The sequence below is a fragment of the Microcaecilia unicolor genome, chromosome 2, assembly GCF_901765095.1.
Source record: "Microcaecilia unicolor chromosome 2, aMicUni1.1, whole genome shotgun sequence".
Classification (NCBI taxonomy): Eukaryota; Metazoa; Chordata; class Amphibia; order Gymnophiona; family Siphonopidae; genus Microcaecilia; species Microcaecilia unicolor.
Genome location: NC_044032.1, coordinates 493,262,906 through 493,282,265, shown reverse-complemented (window position 1 = coordinate 493,282,265; position 19,360 = coordinate 493,262,906). Strand labels below are relative to the sequence as shown.

The following is a 19,360-nucleotide window of genomic DNA, read 5'->3' as shown; positions in this document are numbered from 1 at the left end:
TGCTTTAATCCACTGCATATCCCTGGATATAAGCAGGTACTTATGACATGGATTGGACAATGATGGAAACAGAAATATTGGACTTGATGGAACTATACAATATGCATAGTTTTTGAACTGCTTACCTTTAGCCTTATTAGTCTCTTTATCTTCTAAGACAACCCGTTGTCCATCCAAATTAGAAATGGGAACACCAAGGTCTAGCGGTTCCTGCTCTCCACTCTAAAGCAAGATCATAAATTTGCATTTTACAGTAATATTTCAGGAATAAAAGCTTGTCATTATTATCAAAACACTTCTGCATGTAGGGCAGGGCTTCCCAGACCTGTCCTGAAAATCCCAAACTCAGTCAAGTTTTCAGGAAATTTATGATGAACATATGAGATAATTTGCATATACCGAGTCTCAAATGAATGCACACTAACCCATATTTGCCATGGATTCCAACATTCTAACTGGCTGTAGAGTCCTCAGGACAGGCTCTGGAAGCCTTGCTGTAGGGACTTAAATCAGTAAACTCATTTATAAAATTCAAGTTTCAAGTTACAATTACAAGTTTATGAAAAGATCAGAAATTATCATCTACAAGTTTGATACAAAAGCAATGAGAATAAAACAATATACAAATAATATTATATCAGGTCTTAAGTAGAACACTCGAACATACTTTAAATACATGGCAAAAACTACACAGATTTATCTTCTTAATTTCTTAATGAACCATGTTACAAAGAAATATAACACCAGATAATTTGCTTCTATCTTAAAATGTCTCTTTCCTAAAAAGTGGCTCTATTTCTTCTTACAAGCAAAAGCAGAAGTAGGACCAAGAGATTCATAGGTTTTTAAAATGTATTTTTCAGTAATTACATCAGCTCTAATTTCACAACCAGGTTGCAAATGTGTGCAAAGACTGTGACTTATAAGGTATTGTGGGCAATTTTCTCTATAGCAGCCCACAAAGAACAGCTCTTGAAGTTCTGCATCGTGGTGTTTTGTTACAAAAGTTCAGGACACTTGTTAAAATATCAAAATTCAGAATACTCAAATTTATGACTTGGACTGCAGCATTATCAAGTAAAGAAGCAAACATATACGGTACGGTTCATTCAGTCCGCCTAACAAGGTGGCCAAAGCTGCATTATTATTATAGCTGCAGCACAGTCATAATTATCAATATGTGATTAAACCAACAATGGGAGTAATATTCAGCCGGCAGATCTACAATGCCGAGCCATGACCAGGTACTGGCATTAAATATCCAGATATGCTGGCGGACAGCTCTTAAATGGATAAGAGCCGATAGCCCTTAATTGGTTAAGTTAAACCGACCAATGATAGGACTGCTATTTATGCAGTCCTATTTGGTCAGTTTAGAGCTGAATATCAGCACTTATCTGGTTAATGTCTACTCCGCTCTGGGCTGCCCACAAAATAAACTCTCCATTGCCCCAAGTACAAAAATAAGTACAGTGGAACACCGTTATAACGCGCCCCTCTATAACGCAAATCCACTTACAATGCGATATTTTGGCTTCTTTTCTTTTTAACTTTTTGAAAATTGTAATGTCATCTACATCACTGTAACTTCCACACAACTGAAAACTGTAAGCCACTTTAAACCGAAAATTGCTTTTGGATAATAATGGGATACAAGAACGAATAAATAAATAAACTTACATTTCCTCTCCAGCCAATGTCTAGTTAAACTGGGTTGGAGCCCACCCCCTTCCCTGCATGAAAACATTTCCTGCCAATGTCTACTTATGCTGGGATGGGCCTGGGCCTGGGCCCACCCCCGGATGAGCACTGTCTGTGCTGGTGTGAAAACAACCACTTATGAACTCTGTATATGTGGCTTAAGCCATGACAAGTGCTTTTGTGAAAATGACATGTGGACTCTGTATATGCGGCTTATGTTGGTCCCAGTGCTAAGGGGCGGCCCAAGACAAGATACCATCTGAGGCGGAGCTAAGATGCTGCCCCGCTCCAACCCATTTGCAGCATTTACCTTGTTGTTTCATCATGTTCCAAAAGCTGGCGGCAAAGGCGATTCCCATAAGCTGCCCTACCACCAGCATCTGCCTATTCCCTTTACTGCAGCTGCCTGAGCCTCTGATGAAACAGGAAGTTAGGGAGGATCCTGGGGCCCTTTTATTTAAGTACATATGAGCATAAGAATAGCCATACTGGGTCAGACCAGTGGTCCATCTAGCCCAGTATCCTGCTTCCAACAGTGGCCAATCCAGGTGACAAGTACCTGGCAGAAACCCAAATAATAGCAACCTTCCATAGTACCAATCCCAGGGCAAACAGAGTGTCTATCTCAATAACAAACTATGGACTTTTCCTCCAGGAACTTGACCAAACCTTTTTTTAAACCCAGGTATGATAACCAGTTACTACATCCTCTGGCAAAGAGTGCCAGAGCTCAACTATTTCTTGAGTGAAAAAATATTTCCTCCTATTTGTTTTAAAAGTATTTCCATATAACTTCATTGAGTGTCCCCTAGTCTTTGTACTTTTTGAAAGAGTAAAAAAATCAATTCAGTTCTATTCATTCTACACCTCTCAGGATTTTGTAGACCTGAATCATATCCCGCCCCCCCTCAGCTGTCTCTTTTCCAAGCTGAAGAGCCCTAATCTCTTTAGCCTTTCTTCATTTGAGAGGAGTTCCATCCCCTTTATCATTTTGGTCGATCTTCTTTGAACCTTTTCTAATTTCACTATTTTTGAGATATGGCAACCACAACTGAATGCACTGAAGGTGAGGTCACATCATGGAGCGATACAGAGGCATTATAGTATTCTTGGTATGATTTACCATCCTTTCCTAATAATTTCTAGCATCCTGTTTGCCCTGACCTAGATGTCTCAATTCTGATTTGTATAGGCTCCATATCTTTTATTTCTCTTTTTTCAAAATTTTATTTTAAAGGAATGAGGGGTAGATGCATCAAGCAAACGTAAAAAAATCAAAATTGTTAAAGGCCCTAACGATTTTTAAAAAACGAAGAATGCACCAAAAAAAAAAGTCACACATGCTCAGATTGGTATAGAAACGTACAATGTATCAAAGAATCACAATACACATCGTTAATCGGCCCCCAAATCATGCGCAGAGCAGCCAAGCGTTATGTTAGCTGCTCTGCGCATGCTACAAACAGTCAAAACACAGTCAAATCACAAGCACATGGCTCCCAAATCAAAACAAAAAGAAAAAAAAAGGGTCGGGAGGGGGCAAGGGCGCTCATCAGGAGCGTCCTGTACGGACGGCCTTGCCCCCCCCCCCCCCGCTGCTCCCCACTTTCCGCCGCTCCCCCACCCCGAAAAAGCAAAATTCAAGCAGCCCTGCTCCCCACTTTCCGCCGCTCCCCCCACCCCGAAAAAGCAAAATTCGAGCAGCCCCTGCCCCCCTCCCTTCCTCACTACTCTCTCACCTCAGCTCCGCCTCCCGACATCCTCCGTCCTGTGCCCCGCCCCCTTTTGGGGTCGTCGCCGCCATTCCCCTCCTCCATCGGGCCCCCCTCCCTCTTACCGGGCCCGTGCAGCGCCTCTCTCCTCTGTCCGAAGGCGCTGCACGGGCAAGAAGAAAGCCTGATGCCTGCCTTCGCCCAGCTTCGATGGCGCGTCTTTCTCCTGCTGGGCCCGCCCCTGTCTGACGTCAGTAACCTACGTAGGTAACCGACGTCAGACAGGGGCGGGCCCAGCAGGAGAAAGACGCGCCATCGAAGCTGGGCGAAGGCAGGCATCAGGCTTTCTTCTTGCCCGTGCAGCGCCTTCGGACAGAGGAGAGAGGCGCTGCACGGGCCCGGTAAGAGGGAGGGGGCCCGATGGAGGAGGGGAATGGCGGCGACGACCCCAAAAGGGGGCGGGGCACAGGACGGAGGATGTCGGGAGGCGGAGCTGAGGTGAGAGAGTAGTGAGGAAGGGCGGGGGGCAGGGGCTGCTCGAATTTTGCTTTTTCGGGGTGGGGGGAGCGGCGGAAAGTGGGGAGCAGCGGGGGGGGGGCAAGGCCGTCCGTACAGGACGCTCCTGATGAGCGCCCTTGCCCCCTCCCGACCCTTTTTTTTTATTTTTATTTATTTATGTTTTTCTGACGTCCTTTGGACCAATCACAGCGCTTTTAGCTCTGCTAATGCGCTGGGATTGGCTCAAAGTTTGTTTATTTTTTCTCTTAATGATTTTTCCTGGCACAGAGCTGTCCTAACGAGTGGTCCAGACCTGTCGTTAGTTTTCCTGCCTTTTTCCTGCGTAAAGGCAATCGGAAAAGGTTAGTGCATGTCGTTTCAATGGGGTTTTCACACTAATTGCTCATCTCCATTCCGTTTTCGTTAGCTGCTGGCTTCCTCGGTAAAAGCCCTTTGATGCATGCAACGGATCAAATTTTCCTCGTTGGAGAGTCATTAAAGGCTCATTTAGCTTTAGTGCATCTGCCCCTGAGACAGTAAAGAATGTCTGATAACACACAGAGGAAGAACCTCTTGTACAAATGAGAGAGATTTGTTTTCGTATCAATTTGGCAAAGCAGAAAAAAAAACCCAACAACTTGAGGTACTGAGGAAACCACTGTGTGTGGGAAATGCAGTACATGCTCACAACTTTACATTTAGTTCTGAGCTCTAGGACAGATGTTCCATTCTAGCGCTATCCTGCTTGTTGATGGACAAATAGAAATCTTTCAGGTGGCTCACTTTGTGGCTGGCTGCTGGGATACATCCTTAGCAATGTAGACAGAATAACTGGAGACACTGAATGAGTCATATGGTGCTTTTCTGGCTATTTACCATATTACTAAGTTCATAACATTAAAGCAGTTTAAAGAAACAAATTATACCAACAAAACGAAAAAAAAATCTACTTAGTGGGACTCAAATAGAAACAGGAAAATTTGCCTGAAAAGAAAACCAATATTGATTTTTTTTTTAAAATGCACAGCTATATAAAATTTGCATACTCATTTTAAAATAAAAAGAGAAAAGTGGCAGGATGTTGCACAAAGAGAGCGCTTAACTGAAAGATTTGTTCTTGACAGAGCAGCAAAATGTGCAGTAACAACTGATCCCACAGGCCACTCATACCACCAGGCTGTACAGAAATATTCCAAGGCTTGGGAAAAATTCAAAGTAGCTGGTGACAGACACTGTGTAACCTATGTGCATCTTTCGTCAAAAATAAAATATATCTGGAGAAGCAGCAGCTTGATGATTCACATGATGCAATGGCTCCATATGCCTTTTGTACAATTACAGCAGAACATACAGATTTTTCCCTTTTAAGTGGCAGTTTTCATTGCTTCTATATGTACAAAAAAAAGATACTTACAAGTTTTGCTACTAATTCATTGAGATTTAATCCATATTTTGCTACCACAGGTCGTAAAACTTCTGTGACTGGCTTGGTGGGTTTGGCCTTCAATCCAACTGATCTATTTATTGGAACGAGATCCAGCCTGGAAAATGTGTCAAACGAGATGAGAATATATTTACTTGTTCAAATAAAATATGTGTAAAATACAAATTCTAAAACACTATTCTGATTTCCATTATTTTGTACTTAGTAGGCCAACCCAGAGTGGCAAAAAGTCCCCTAGAAAAATCAAATTAGCTAAGCTTCAGCTAGACTTACTAATGCCACAAATACACATTATTTTAGCACAGTTCCATTTTATGCAGTAAGACATAGGGCCCTATTTACGAAGTCACGCTAGCACTTTTAGCACGCGCTAATGCTAGCAACACAGATATATTCCTATGGGTCTCTAGTGTTAGCGCGTGCTAAAAATATTAGAGTGCCTACATCACAGCTTAGTAAACAGGGCCCACAGTTACTAACCCCAATATTTACTAAGCCGCGCTAGCGGCTGCCAAGTGCTAATGCCAACACAGCCCATTCACTTTGAATGGGCTATATCGGCATTGCCACGCAGCATAGTAAACGGGGGGGGGGGGGGGGGGGGGTGTAATAATGTGTGTTAACAGCATTAGCACCTGCTAATGCAGTAATGCATTTTAATAACTAGATTCTTACTAGCTATTTCTGTCACATTCATCTCCACTGGTCTAACGAGTTATGCTGCCTAGATGAGTACTTTTTTTTTTAGCCACTCAGCAACTGCACACAGTCATTTGTATAATTAAAGTTCCGTGCACAACAAAAGTCCAGTTCAGAATTTCTATTGAACTGATAATCTAATTACAGAACAAAATAATATGCACACGTACACTAAAATATTATTTATCCGTGACATAAATGTTAATCAGAGTGTAAAGCCGGTGCCCAATTTCTGCTTTAAGAAGAAGAAATTGCCCCTCTTTATCTCTTACAATACCATGAACTACTGGAGATATCTATCTCTCGTATACAATACCAACCCCGTTTGTTTTAGCCTTCTCTCTATTAGAGGCAAAAAAAAAATACATTTGGGTATTTCTTATGTGTAAACAGTTTTTCATGCTGGGGCATGAAACAAACAAATCTTATGTTCATGTGCAGTCTCTCAGCTTCCTTAAAAAACAACTGCCTCTTGCGAGGTGATTTCAGTCCCCTAATATCTGTAGAACAAAAACTTGACTTTGATAGTCATATTCAATTATAGTGGGTATACTGCCTTACATGTGCCTCTCCCATACCATGCAAGGTACAATATGAAAACTTCTTACCCCATCTACCTTCTTGACTCCCCTCCCCCCTCACTATTTATAACCCTCTATGACGTCCAAGCCCTAAGTAACCTCCTCCCTTACAAAGTCCCTATCTCCTGCTCTCATCCCATCCTCTCCTTTCCCTTTTATCCCATTAATAACAGGGCTTCTGAGATTATGGATGAAATGAAGAAGGCAGTCACCCTCCCACCCTCCTGAACAGTTTTATCCCAGTGACAGAGAAACAATCTTTTGAGGGTACATATGGATTCAGATTATTGTTGTTAATATAGGGGTTGGTAATTGTCATGTCACCATTTTGTGCTTGGCTTTTGGAAGATTATCACTGTTTTTCATTTGTTTAAAATAAAAATATGTATTAAAAAAAACCCATGCATACAAATAATCATCCTAACACCAAATAAAAAAAACAAAGAAAACATACTTCGAGCAATAGACTACATTACATTACATAAAGCTTATATTCCACAAAATACCATCATAGTAGAATATAGATAAAGTAAAGATACCTGTTGCAGGTATTCTCCGAGGACAGCAGGCCATTAATTCTCACATGTAGGGGACATCATCCACAGCGCCTGGTGCGGAAACACTACCCAGCATACTATAGCTTTAAAAGCTCAAGGCAGTGCTCCCACCGCACATACACAAGTGCCTTCCTGCCTACTGTGTGAGCGCAGGCCATCAGTACAGTAATATAGCTATACAAGACAACTCCAAGAGGAAGTGGGAGGGTATGTGAGAATTAATGGCCTGCTGTCCTTGGAGAATACCTATTACAGATTATTATCTTTGCGTTCTCCAAGGACCTCATTTAGTCACTACCCCATCTCATCTATTGTTTTGTGCAAGACCTGAAAATCAGCATGCATGTCATGTTTTATGCGCACAATCGCTGATTTAAGGCCTTCCACCCATGCTCTCAGCTAATCTCTACTTGCAGGCATTTGTTCATCCAAGACAGCCAGCTGCCCTGCCCTTTCTTCTTCCTGATAGTCTCCCAGAGGGGATTCATGCAGGCCAGCACCATCTTTGCTGCTGCGTGGTCAGCAGATCCAGCTGACTGATACACAAAGGTTTTTAGATTGGGTTTTGGCTTCTTCTTCGTCATGATTTTTCCACATGGATGGCAAAAATAAAACAGAATGCTTTAGCACATCCTGGGTTAGGCATGTGTTAGTACCTAATGCAGCTTAGCTAAAGGGCTCCTAAATAAATAGAATAAAATGGACTTGTGTCATACTCAGTACAGTTTTTCTTCTGTTTCTTCTGATTTCCAAAAATATGAGAATATTTACAGACTTACAGTCACAGCAGCAAGACTCATTTTTGGCAAATCACGATTCGAAAGCGCAACACCACTTCGATAAAAGCTACATTGGCTCCCTATCAAAGAACAAATAAACTTCAAAGCCCACACTATGATCCACAAGATTCTCAATGGCGAATCTCCAAGCTACATGTCCAACCTGGTCGATCTTCCAGCCAGGAACCGGTCCAATTCTTCTCGAACATATCTCAATCTCCATCTTCCCAGCTGTAAAGGCCTCAAATACAAAACCTACTATGCATCCAACTTCTCTGTTATAGGCAGCCAACTCTGGAACGCCTTACCTCGACATATCCGAAAAACCAGCGAACACCTACCCTTCCGAAAGCTGCTGAAGACTTACCTATTCAAACAAGCCTACCCAAACGACCCTACTAAGTCTCGGACCTAACCCACACCACAAACAATACCCACACTCCAATCCTTTCCCCACATCGCATACTATTGTCCCACTCTTTATAAATGTGTTATCTCCATGATACTTTGTACCATACTTTGTATTATCTCCTTGATACTTTGTATTATCTCCTTGAAACTTTGTATTATCTCTATGATACTATGTACCATATTTTGTAAGCCGCACTGAACCTGCTATTGAGCGGGAAAGAGCGGGGTATAAATGCCACAAATAAATAAATAAATAAAGCCAAAGGTTTGTGATTGCCATTTTTTTTTGTATAACACATTCAAAGACAGGTGCACAAAACACAGTGCTTTTTAATAAAGATCTATATACTGCCTTCAGCATTGTTTACAGAAAGATTTCTGATGACTGTCAGTATTTGCAATGATAACACTAAAGTTCTGCAGAAAACTGGCTATCTTCTGGGTCCATACAGTTTGATCCACTCTGTCAGGTCTGTTTCAGACGTTGGACTGCGTATCACCACCTTCTACTTTGTTGATTGTGTATCGTCACTTTCAGCACTGAATACCTAGGAATACTGGCAACTGCCTCTCTTATTTATTTTTTGTTACATTTGTACCCCGCGCTTTCCCACTCATGGCAGGCTCAATGCGGCAGGCAATGGAGGGTTAAGTGACTTGCCCAGAGTCACAAGGAGCTGCTTGTGCCGAGAATCGAACTCAGTTCGTCAGTTCCCCAGGACCAAAGTCCACCACCCTAACCACTAGGCCACTCCTCCTTCTGGACAATGGTGGTATTCAGCACTCATATCTAGGGTTACCATATGTCCGGATTTACCCGGACATGTCCTCTTTTTGAGGACATGTCCAGGCAACCGGGCGGGTTTTGCCAATCTGCCCGTTTGTCCAGAAATCCGGACAAACGGGCAGATTACTAGCCTCCCCTCCCCTTACTTACTACCGCCCTGGTTGTCTAGTGACCTCTTCTGCCTTCGGGGCAGGAAAGAGCCCCCTCTTTCCTGCCCGGAGCGCTGCCCTGCATGCATCCTTTGTGTTGCTGATCTTGGCGCCGATTCAAAATGGCCGCCGAGAGTTGACGTGACCTCGTGAGACTTCAACTCTTGGCACCCATTTTGAATCGGCGCCGAGATCAGCAACACAAAGGATGCATGCAGGGCAGTGATCCGGACAGGAAAGAGGGGGCTCTTTCCTGCCCCGAAGAGGTCACTAGACCACCAGGGCAGTAGTAAGGTAAAGGGGGGGGGGGAGGTGACGGGGTGTGTGACAGGGAGGAGGGGAAATGTGACAGAGGCGGAGCAAGGGCGTGACAGGGGCGAAGCGAGGGCATGACAGGGGGCGGAGTGGGGTGTATGGTGGGGGCAGGGCATGTGTCCTTTTTGGAGGACAAAATATGGTAACCCTACTCATATCCAGATAACTAACTGTATAAATTAGGACTGCCCAGGTTATTCATATAGCACCAGGGTGAGTCTGTATTGATTTTCAGCATCATTATCCAGTGTTTTGGGAGAGGTGGGCAAAAGATAAGTCTGAAGAAAAGCAGAGTTTAACTGAAGACAGGGTCCACTTTAGCTAATTGGGTTTTTTATCTGAGAAAGAATTTAAATCTGTGCGTCAAAACAATCTATAAAAACAAAAGCAGGAAATGGTATGGGTAATGGACTGAGTAGAAGGGAACTAAATGGCAAATGAGAGATGGAGTAAGAGGTTTATATCTATTTGCACATTACTAGTTTCTAACACTCCAGTGTATACTGTATAAGATATATATTCTTACTTACATAAATTCTATATACACTTTAACTTAAATAATTTAACATTTGCTTTAATTAAAAGCAGACAACTGATAAAACACTGCATCTTTTCTTACCGAAATAAAGTACGCTTTTCTAACCGCAGTTCCCGCATATTTAGGATGCTACTGTCTTGGCTCAGTACAAGTGGCTTTTTCAAAGAGACATAAAATTAAACAGAATGTAGTTAATGTGAATATGTATATTTTACAGTGGTAAGCTATCACAGACACAAAAACAGAGCAATTCAAAACATAATGAATTTTAAATTCAAGCCAAATTGTTTGTTTTAACCTACATGTTGTTATCCAGATATACCACAGCCTTTAGTTATTAGTTAGTAAAGACCTACATATTCAGGCAAGGAGCTGGCAAAATGTCATTTTGAACCCTTCACTAACACTGGCAGGAGCAATTAGGTCGCTCCTGCCCTGGAACCCCTAGACCACAATGGATTCTAAGACACAGGCCTGGGGTGGGGGAAGGTGGAACACAACAACTCTGGATCCTTTAAGGCAGCTTCCTGGGAGCATCAGGCCATGGCTTAGCAGCCCAATGCTCCCCTAGGTGAACGAACAAATGCAGTTTTCAAGGTTCGTTGTAAAGTACATTATTAATGTACTATGGGAGTCACAAATATCTTTGAAAACTTTATGGATGATGTCTGCCTACGGAGCTACCTCTATACCAGATTTCATAAATCTCTAACAAGCTATTTCAGAATTACTACACACAGCAACATATATGATTTAAATGAGCCTCTTATCATATGAGCGGAAGCTGAGAGGGTATTCCAAACCTCATCCTCTTTAAAAAAAAAATAACAACAATGAATTTTCAATTGCATGCTTTCCTTATTTTCTGTATGAATTTAACAAAGTAGAACAAACCAAACATAATCTATCAAACAGCCCTAACAATTACAGTTGAAGGGCAAAGCATGTATATTTCAACAGAAGGAAAATAGCATGGCTCTGTCTGAAAACAAAGCACATGGCTCTAATGCACCATAAACCCATTACATCTACAGATCATTTTTATGAAAAAATTATTTTCAGTACCTTGTCTCCTCCCACTAAAAACAGATCTACAGCAGCAATGTTAATGCTGTGTTTCTCACAGAGCCCAGACAATATGTCTTTGATTGAGAATCCGGATTTAACAACAACTGTACAAGATGAACCATCTGGAAGGTTAATATAGCAGTGATTTGAGGATTTGTCCTTTTCTGGCAATGGCATGGAGATTCTTGAGATTTCAGCCTTTTAAAACATAGAGAAAATTAAAATCAGTGCTATAGAACATCCAAACAAAAAAAATTAAATAAAAAAATGCATATCTTGTTTTCTAATACAGTAGAGTCTCAATTATTCAACATAAACAGGACTGAACGATGGTTGGATAACTGAAAATGTCAGATAATCCAGAAACTAGAGAATGACATGGGGGTGTGCAGTAGCGGTAACACTTTTTTAAATGTTTGAATATCTATTATTACCATTCAAAACCCCAATGACACAAAAGAACTGAAGCAGGATATAAACTGTGCACAAAAGCACCCAATAACAAGATCCCATCAGCAACCCCAAACTACCCCCCCCCCCCTCAAATCCCACATTAGGAATGGAAATACATTCAATACAAGCATAATTACAACTCCAAGTTATTTAAGATGGTAGAGCAGACTTGAGCAGTCAAGGTGTCCATAAATGGTGTCCAGAGTTTAAGAAACCGCCGCCTGGCTAGCAAACCTTTCGAGCTGACAGTCTTTTCATGCACAATAATTCATGCATATAACATCTCCAGTGTGCCAAGGTCAGGAATTCCATATAAATCCACTGCAAAAGTATGCAACATTTTGCTGTGTGAAAAACCGTTAAGCGGGGGGGATTGTGGACATGTTATCCAGGAGACTGTCCTCTGGGGACACACTAACATTGATATATTCCTGCTAGGTGTGTCTGTAATGCCTGCCAAAAATGGGAGACTGAAGGGCAGGACCATATGCAAAAATTGTATGAAGTATCAGGTGAACCACATTTAATACAAGAGCCATCAGTCGGGCAGCCCATCTGTTTGGCTCACGAAGGATGAATATACATACTAAGAGAAACTTGTAATGTAATTCTTGTAGTTGGAAACTTTTCACTAATAGTGGGGCTCTTGACAGGCTAGTCAAAAACTTGTCAATAGGCTCATATCCAAAAATCGGTAATTCAGATGGCCATCACCCTATAGAGCGGGTGAAGTTATTAAAGTGTCAGTCTGTAGCAATATCATTCAACATCCAGCAACGTTGGGAGTTTCCCTCCTGCCTGTGAAAATCTTGGAACCCTCTAGAAGAGGACACAGACCAATAAAGGTGTGGGAATGAGGGACAGAGTAAAGAAAGAGACTATGGGAGGCAGGGCTTCTATAAGTCCAGGACAAGGGACATCTTTGAACTCAGGTTGGAGAAGGATTCTGTAGCTTGGATCTTTGAATTCTGAGATGGGATAGTTACCCAATTCGGTGGAGTAAGGTATCTTTTGGCTTGGGGAGGAGTACCTTTGATTGTGACTTAAGGGGGGTGGGATCCTTTAACTAAGCACAGGGTCTTTTTTTTTTATTGTGATTCAAGATTTTGGAGCATTTACCCTAGAGAGAGGAGGGAAGAAAAATGCCCTAAGCATTCTTTCTTCTTACCACAGGAGGGAGAGAGAGAGAGAGAGAGGGAAAAATGCCCCAGCAGGAGCTGGATGTTGTGGTGGGAGAAAGACACTGCTAACCAGTCTGTTCTCTTAGGATATGTTAGCAGTGGGAATTTTCAAACTGCAGTATAGTCCAAGATGGGTTTTGTTGTTGCTGTTATTACCATGCACATCTCTAGTGTACCAAAGGTGGGGTAGTGGGGGTGGTCCACCCCAGGTGTAGGCAGCAAGGGGCTGAACCGAGCAGGCACGTGGCTGTCGACTCTTCTGGTTCCCTGCCCCAGAAGTTGACATTAGAGGGGGCAGGGGACTCGCAGAGCTGACTTGGAGGAGGGCGGTGCTCCACCCTGAGTGGCAACAAAAGGTAGGTATGCCACTGATGCATATCACTAGTGTGGCCAAGCAAATGTGGTCACAATTCACATACTAGTGCAAAATCTCTTTCTATAATATGTGAAGTATAGTTTTTGAATACATGTTCATTATTTTTGCAAGCCCACATTAAAATCTTTTTATCATGCGTTATCCTTAGGCTCCTAAGTCTCATCTTATATGGCTTTGGTTTTGGAGTCTGCATTATTCTGTTGTCTCTCCCTGGATTTCTATATCTTTTCAGCATTATCTTCTCCACAACTGCACACAATATTCTCAGTGAACCTGTAGAGCGGCATTATATCACCAATCATTTTGATTATATCTTCCCAATATCCCCCAGGTTCTGGCTGCCACCTTATTACATTGTTTTGTCACTGTTAAAATCATCAGACAGTATCACTCTGAGGTCTCTCTCCTGGTTAGTGCAAATCAGCATCCCACCCCCTATCATGTTCTGCATCCCTAAATGAATGCCTTCTGCAATCTTTGCTCTAAATTTTAACAAAGCACTTCAGGAGCTTTCTAAGATCACATCTTAATATGTACTCTCTTCAAGGTGTCCACTATGTGGCAAATCTTATTGTCACCTGCAAAAAAACGAAATTTACCGTCTAAAAGTGGTTAACATACCTGGGTTTTAAAAAGGTTTGGGCAAAATCCTGGAGGAAAAGTCCATAGTCTGCTATTGAGAAAGACATGGGGAAGCCACTGCTTGCCTTGGGATTGGTAGCATGGAATGGTACTTGTGACCTGGATTGGCCACTATTGGAAACAGGATACTGATCTGAATGGTCCATTGGTCTGACCCAGCATGGCTATTCTTATGTTCTTAATATTGCTCATCAATGTATTAGACAAGATTATATCACTTTATAGGAGAAATTAACCTAGAATCGCAGGTTGAGTGTATTATAAATATTTTAAATAAACCACCTCATTATGCCAGTTCTTACCTCAGGTTTATTTCCTTGAGAACCACAAGTTGCTGGTTCAAAGCTTGCTGTAGAAGAAATGGAACCCTGTGATTCTCGACGGCAAGATATGCCATTGTTATGATTAACATCTGCAGAACAAATTAAGTTTCATTATTGACTTCCATATTCAGATTGGCTGATGTTACATTGTATTTATTCTTATACTGTCATCGCTTTCGACATTTTCAGAGCCCGCTTTATCAGAGGGTTTCTCCTATTCTTTGTCTATGGAAAATATGATTAAGCCAGGTCCCAATTTTCCCCCTTACGTAGACAGAACATTAAGGATCCCCGGCCACTAAGGGCAACACTGATAAAAGATTGCAAACCAGTTTGCAAACAATGTTTCATTTCACACAGATAGCTGAACTCTGCAGCATAACGTATGCCAGCTTCAGACAGTTACTCAAAATCAGATAGCTTTATAGGGGGATGGGAAGGAGACAGAAAGCATCAATAGACCACACAGACTCTTTTACTATATTTAAAAGACAACAACGTTTCTGTGGTTAGAGCAGCTGCTTTCCAATGAAGTATCCTACACATCTGGGATATTTTAAACTGCAAGACCTCTGATACTGAAAATACTACCAACTCTCTGGGGTGGGGGGAGGAGGAGGAGGCACATTTAATTTTTGTGGCAATCCATCAATGTTACAAGTTGTGATATTTTGTCCCCATTCTAATCTTTTGTTGATTAACAATTCACATTTACATATATGAGGCAATCAGATCAATATCTGCTCAAGAAAGAAAATGTAATCCCATGCTATTTATCATCCTGCAGTACAGTTATTACACACTTCTGTACCAACCATTCTGAAAGTCACAGCTTTCTTTTTTCTGCGATTTTCCCATGCTCTTGCTTCTTGACCAGGAAAAGATTGTCCCTTTCTTTTTCTTCTCAGCATCATCCTCTCCCAATTCTTCATTGAGAGATCTTCCTGACTTTGTTTTATTACTTAGCTGTAACACACAAAGAATGCTAGTTTAAAGAAATCTGAATAAAGTACTTATTATACGGTACTCTTTAAAAAAAAATCTGGACGTGGATAAACCACAGATTGAGAGCAATAACTGGCCCAGAACTTCTCAAGCTCAAAGAGCGATACCTCTATCCTCTTTCACCACTTCTCAGATTTCCCCTAAACCCTCATTGACTTCTCTCTCTAACTGGGTTGCCTAATGAGGCCCTCAGTCCAAAAAAGAAGACAATTATGAACACCCTGCGGGGTTACACACACACACATTTGTAAACACACTGGACCCGATATTTAAATTGAATTAAACAGCCAGGAGAGGGAGGAAGCACACAAGCACCCAATCCCTCCTCCTACTCCCCCAGAAGCACATAAGCACCTCCATTTACGATCATTCTCCCTCTTTCCCAACTCCCCTCGAGGGAATAATAAGGGCTGACCGAGACCACTCCCCAGGTGATGGGGGCAGGAGCAAACTCCACTCACTCCTGCTCCCATTACCCCTACTGGACCACCAGGGACTCCAGGTAGGTTTGGGGAGGGGAGGCTATCCTGAGTGGATGGAGGGTTGGAAGGGGGTAAGGATCTTGCCAGGGATGGGGGATAGAAGGGTGAATCAGAGGGACAAAGGCACCTTTTGAATATTATGTGGGTCCAGGCTAATTCAGCCTGGGCCCACAAGACTGAATAACGGCCGAGACCTGCATAAGCTCTGGCACTGAATAATCCAGGGTTAATTCTGCCTCTGGCATTTAAATAAACATTGATGGCCAAGGGCTGAATATTGACTAGATATTTTGTAGCTACTTTTCAAGGGAAACTGCTTAGAAAGTGCACATGTACAAAACGTAAGCAAACATTGTACCTGTTCAGGGGATAAGAGCATGCATACATTTAAAAAAGCAAATGTACCTCTGTTTACTTCCCCAAACTAATTACAGCTCCAGGAATGTCCTTTTTTAATCCAGCTAAAAGTATATGTGTCTTGTGAAAGACCGTGCATATTTTTAGCCGCTCTAAAAGGAAGAATTTTTAACCAGGGCATTCTAACCACATAAACCTCTGGTTTAATCATTGTGAAAATTGTCCTGAGTTTCCCCATTACTAATAGGCCCTTTTACAAAGCAGCACTAAAACGTTAAGTTGTCCAGCGCTGGAGTTTTGCTTGGAGAAAGATAAGTGGTCATAGTCAATTTTAATGTTTTTCTTTTTCAAAGATTATATGAGTTGAAATAAATATCAAACATATAAATGGCAAGTGACAGACTCATCTGCAAATGCGCAGTAGAGACTTCCCTCTCTGTCCCGCCCCCGCGTCAAGACGTGATGACGTCAGAGGACGGAACAGAGAGGGAAACTGCGCTGAGGAGTGCACCACACGGAATGGGAGGGAGGGAACCGCCGAGGTCGCTACCGCTCCCCCCCCCCGAGGTCGCCGCCAGCCCCCCTCCACCCGGGCCCTCTCTTCTCCATTCAGCTTACAGCACTGAAACCGCAGCAGGCAGATCAGCTCCCGTCGGCCTTCCTTCCCTGCCTGTGTCCCACCCTCACCGACGTTACATCACACGAGGGCGGGACAAAGGCAGGGAAGAAAGGCCGACGGGAGACAATCTGCCTGCTGCAGTTTTGGAGGTGAGGCGCTGTACGTTTAATGGAGAGGAGAGGACCCGGCCCGGGTGGGGGGGGGGCGGCGGTGACCTCAGGGGGGGAGGGGAGGGCAGGAGAAATGCTGGACATGGGAGGTCTAAGAAGGAGAGGGGCCTTGGAGCTGGGAGGGATGGACGGAAGGGAGCCTTGGAGCTGGGAGGGAGGGGGGCCTTGGAGCTGGCTGGGAGGGAGGGACGGAGGGGGCGTTGCAGCTGGGAGGGAGGAGGGGGCGGCCTTGGAGCTTAGAGGGAGGGGGGGCCTTGGAACTTGGGCCTTGGCGCTGGGAGGGGAGGGGGCCTTGGAGCTGGGAGGGAGGGACAGGGGGCCTTGGAGCTGGCAGGGAAGGAGGGAGGATGCTGGACATGGGAGGTCAGAAGGAGGGGGGCCTTGGAGCTGGGAAGGATGGACAGAGGGGGGCCTTGGAGCTGGGAGGGAAGGAGGGGGGCCTTGGAGCTGGCAGGGAAGGAGGGAGTTAGACATCAAAATAGAACATACCAATACTCGCCCGTTTTAACGGACTTAACGGCTAGTACATTCATAAATGGACATTTAACTTGTAGAGGACCAAGGAGTTTCTGCTTATGATAAGACTCTCTCTATGGTGAGGTGCGGACTTTAAACAGCTGTGCACTGTAAGAGGTCCTATGCCCCATAAATACCTATTTTGATGCAGTATCTCCTTTGGTGCCTTGTTTGTATGTAAGAATTTATGCCATTCTGTTGTAATCACCTTGTTTTTCTGTGATATAACATTAGCACGTGGCCTTGCCCTTACCATCACCTATTTTGTAGGTGGTAAGGGTTCACATGCTAACCACACACTGATCAGTTAGCATAAGAATATGCCATACTGGGAGAGACCGAAAGTCCATCAAGCCCAATATCCCACAGTGGTCAATCTAGGTCACATGTACCTGGCAAGATCCCAAAACAGTAAAACAGATTTTATGCTGCTTATCCTAGAAATAAGCAGTGGCTTTTCCTAAGTCCATCTTAACAATGGCTTATGGACTTTTCTTTTAGGAAATTATCCAAACCTTTTTTAACCCCTATTGCCAATTGCCCTAACGAGATCCTTTTCCTGGGTGGTGACTCCCAATGTGGAGCCTTGCATCACATAGTTATAGTTTGGGTTCCTCTTTCCCCACATGCATCACTTTGCACTTGCTCACATTAAATATCACCTGCCATTTGGATGCCCAGTCTCCCAGACTTGTAAGGTCCTCTTGCAATTTTACACAAGAGAAGAATCAAAAGAGGTCCCACAGAGCACCAAATTGGAAATCCAAAGAGCAGTGGGAATAACCAGACAGATGAATTAAGTAGTCCAACACTGATTCTCTATTATAAAGTAACAAGCAAGGTAACAAAAGTCACAAAGAATAGGTAGCCACAGACTCAATATGGGCCATGTTTCGGCGAGAGTGCCCTCCTGAGGATTCCATAAAAAAACATTTGGTGTCCTTCCAAAAAATAAGGTAGTCAAACTGGTATCAAAAATTCCAATGATAACAGTGTGAGAATCAGCAAGGAGAGAAGCATATATGTGATGGTTGATAAAAAGAGCACGTATCTCCAAAGCTTCTAAAAAGAAATTTGGTATCCCTCCAATTTTCATACCAATTTGGCTACAGCATTTTTTGGAAGGACACCAAAGGTTGTTTATGGACTCCTGAGGAAGGCATTCTCGCCACAACAAGGCCCGTGTCTTTGAGATTTTTGTGGCTTTTGTTACCTTGCTTATTTACTTTACAATAAAGGAGAATCAGTATTTGACTACTTAATTCTTTTGTATGTTTGGGCCAAATTCAGACACCATGTGTACTTTGAACCGCAAGAAATCAATTTACTAAAGATTCTCTATTTTTCTCAACTTTTGTATATTACTAAGAACAATGTTTAAACAGAATCAGAGAGATAATCACTGAAGAAGTACAAAATGCATTGCATGGGATGTTCATGTGGCAATCTCCTCTGATGAAGTACCTTTCCAAACTTGGACACCTTTTCCTTGTCACAAATGACACACCGAATTATTTTTGGAATTCAGTTACTCTATTTGCGGGAGCCAAGGTTTGGATGTTTCAAGATGTTACTAAAACTACTCAACAGAGAAGAAAACCTTTTCTGGAATTAAACAAAAAACTTTGGACTTGGGAGGATCTTTCCTGCTGGCCTATCCATGTAAATGTATAGTTCGGTTAGGTTCAACAAAATATGTCTTTTTTTCGCCTGACCAATTGAGAGTCTTCTTAGATTCTAAAAAGCCTGTTATGATATGAGTTTGGGATTGCATCAGTTCTTCTTGAAATTGAATATAATAAGTAACTTCTCTAATATGTTTGCCCATCCCCCTCCTCTATATGTGGTCTAAGGAAGCAATATAACTGAATGTTACAGATTAATAGTTTAGTGGATACTGATCGTGAAAAAAAAAAAAAAAGTTAGTTGGTAGGGGGAAAGAAAAATTTTTCTTTTTTTTTTTTTCTCTTCCCTTTATATTTGAGCTGTATCCATAT

The 19,360-nt window shown here is 42.6% G+C and overlaps 1 protein-coding gene across 1 annotated transcript in view; it reads right to left on the bottom strand.

The window, feature by feature from the left end:
* The window catches only part of RGS12 (regulator of G protein signaling 12), a 331,188-nt gene that overhangs the window by 81,814 nt on the left and 230,014 nt on the right, over nt 1-19,360 (bottom strand). The window contains exons 9-14 of the mRNA XM_030191139.1: nt 15,030-15,180; nt 14,194-14,303; nt 11,237-11,437; nt 10,253-10,326; nt 5,326-5,452; nt 126-222 (exon numbers count right to left, since the gene is read on the bottom strand). Coding sequence (XP_030046999.1) covers nt 126-222; nt 5,326-5,452; nt 10,253-10,326; nt 11,237-11,437; nt 14,194-14,303; nt 15,030-15,180 — 760 coding nt within the window. The remainder of the gene's footprint in view (nt 1-125; nt 223-5,325; nt 5,453-10,252; nt 10,327-11,236; nt 11,438-14,193; nt 14,304-15,029; nt 15,181-19,360) is intronic.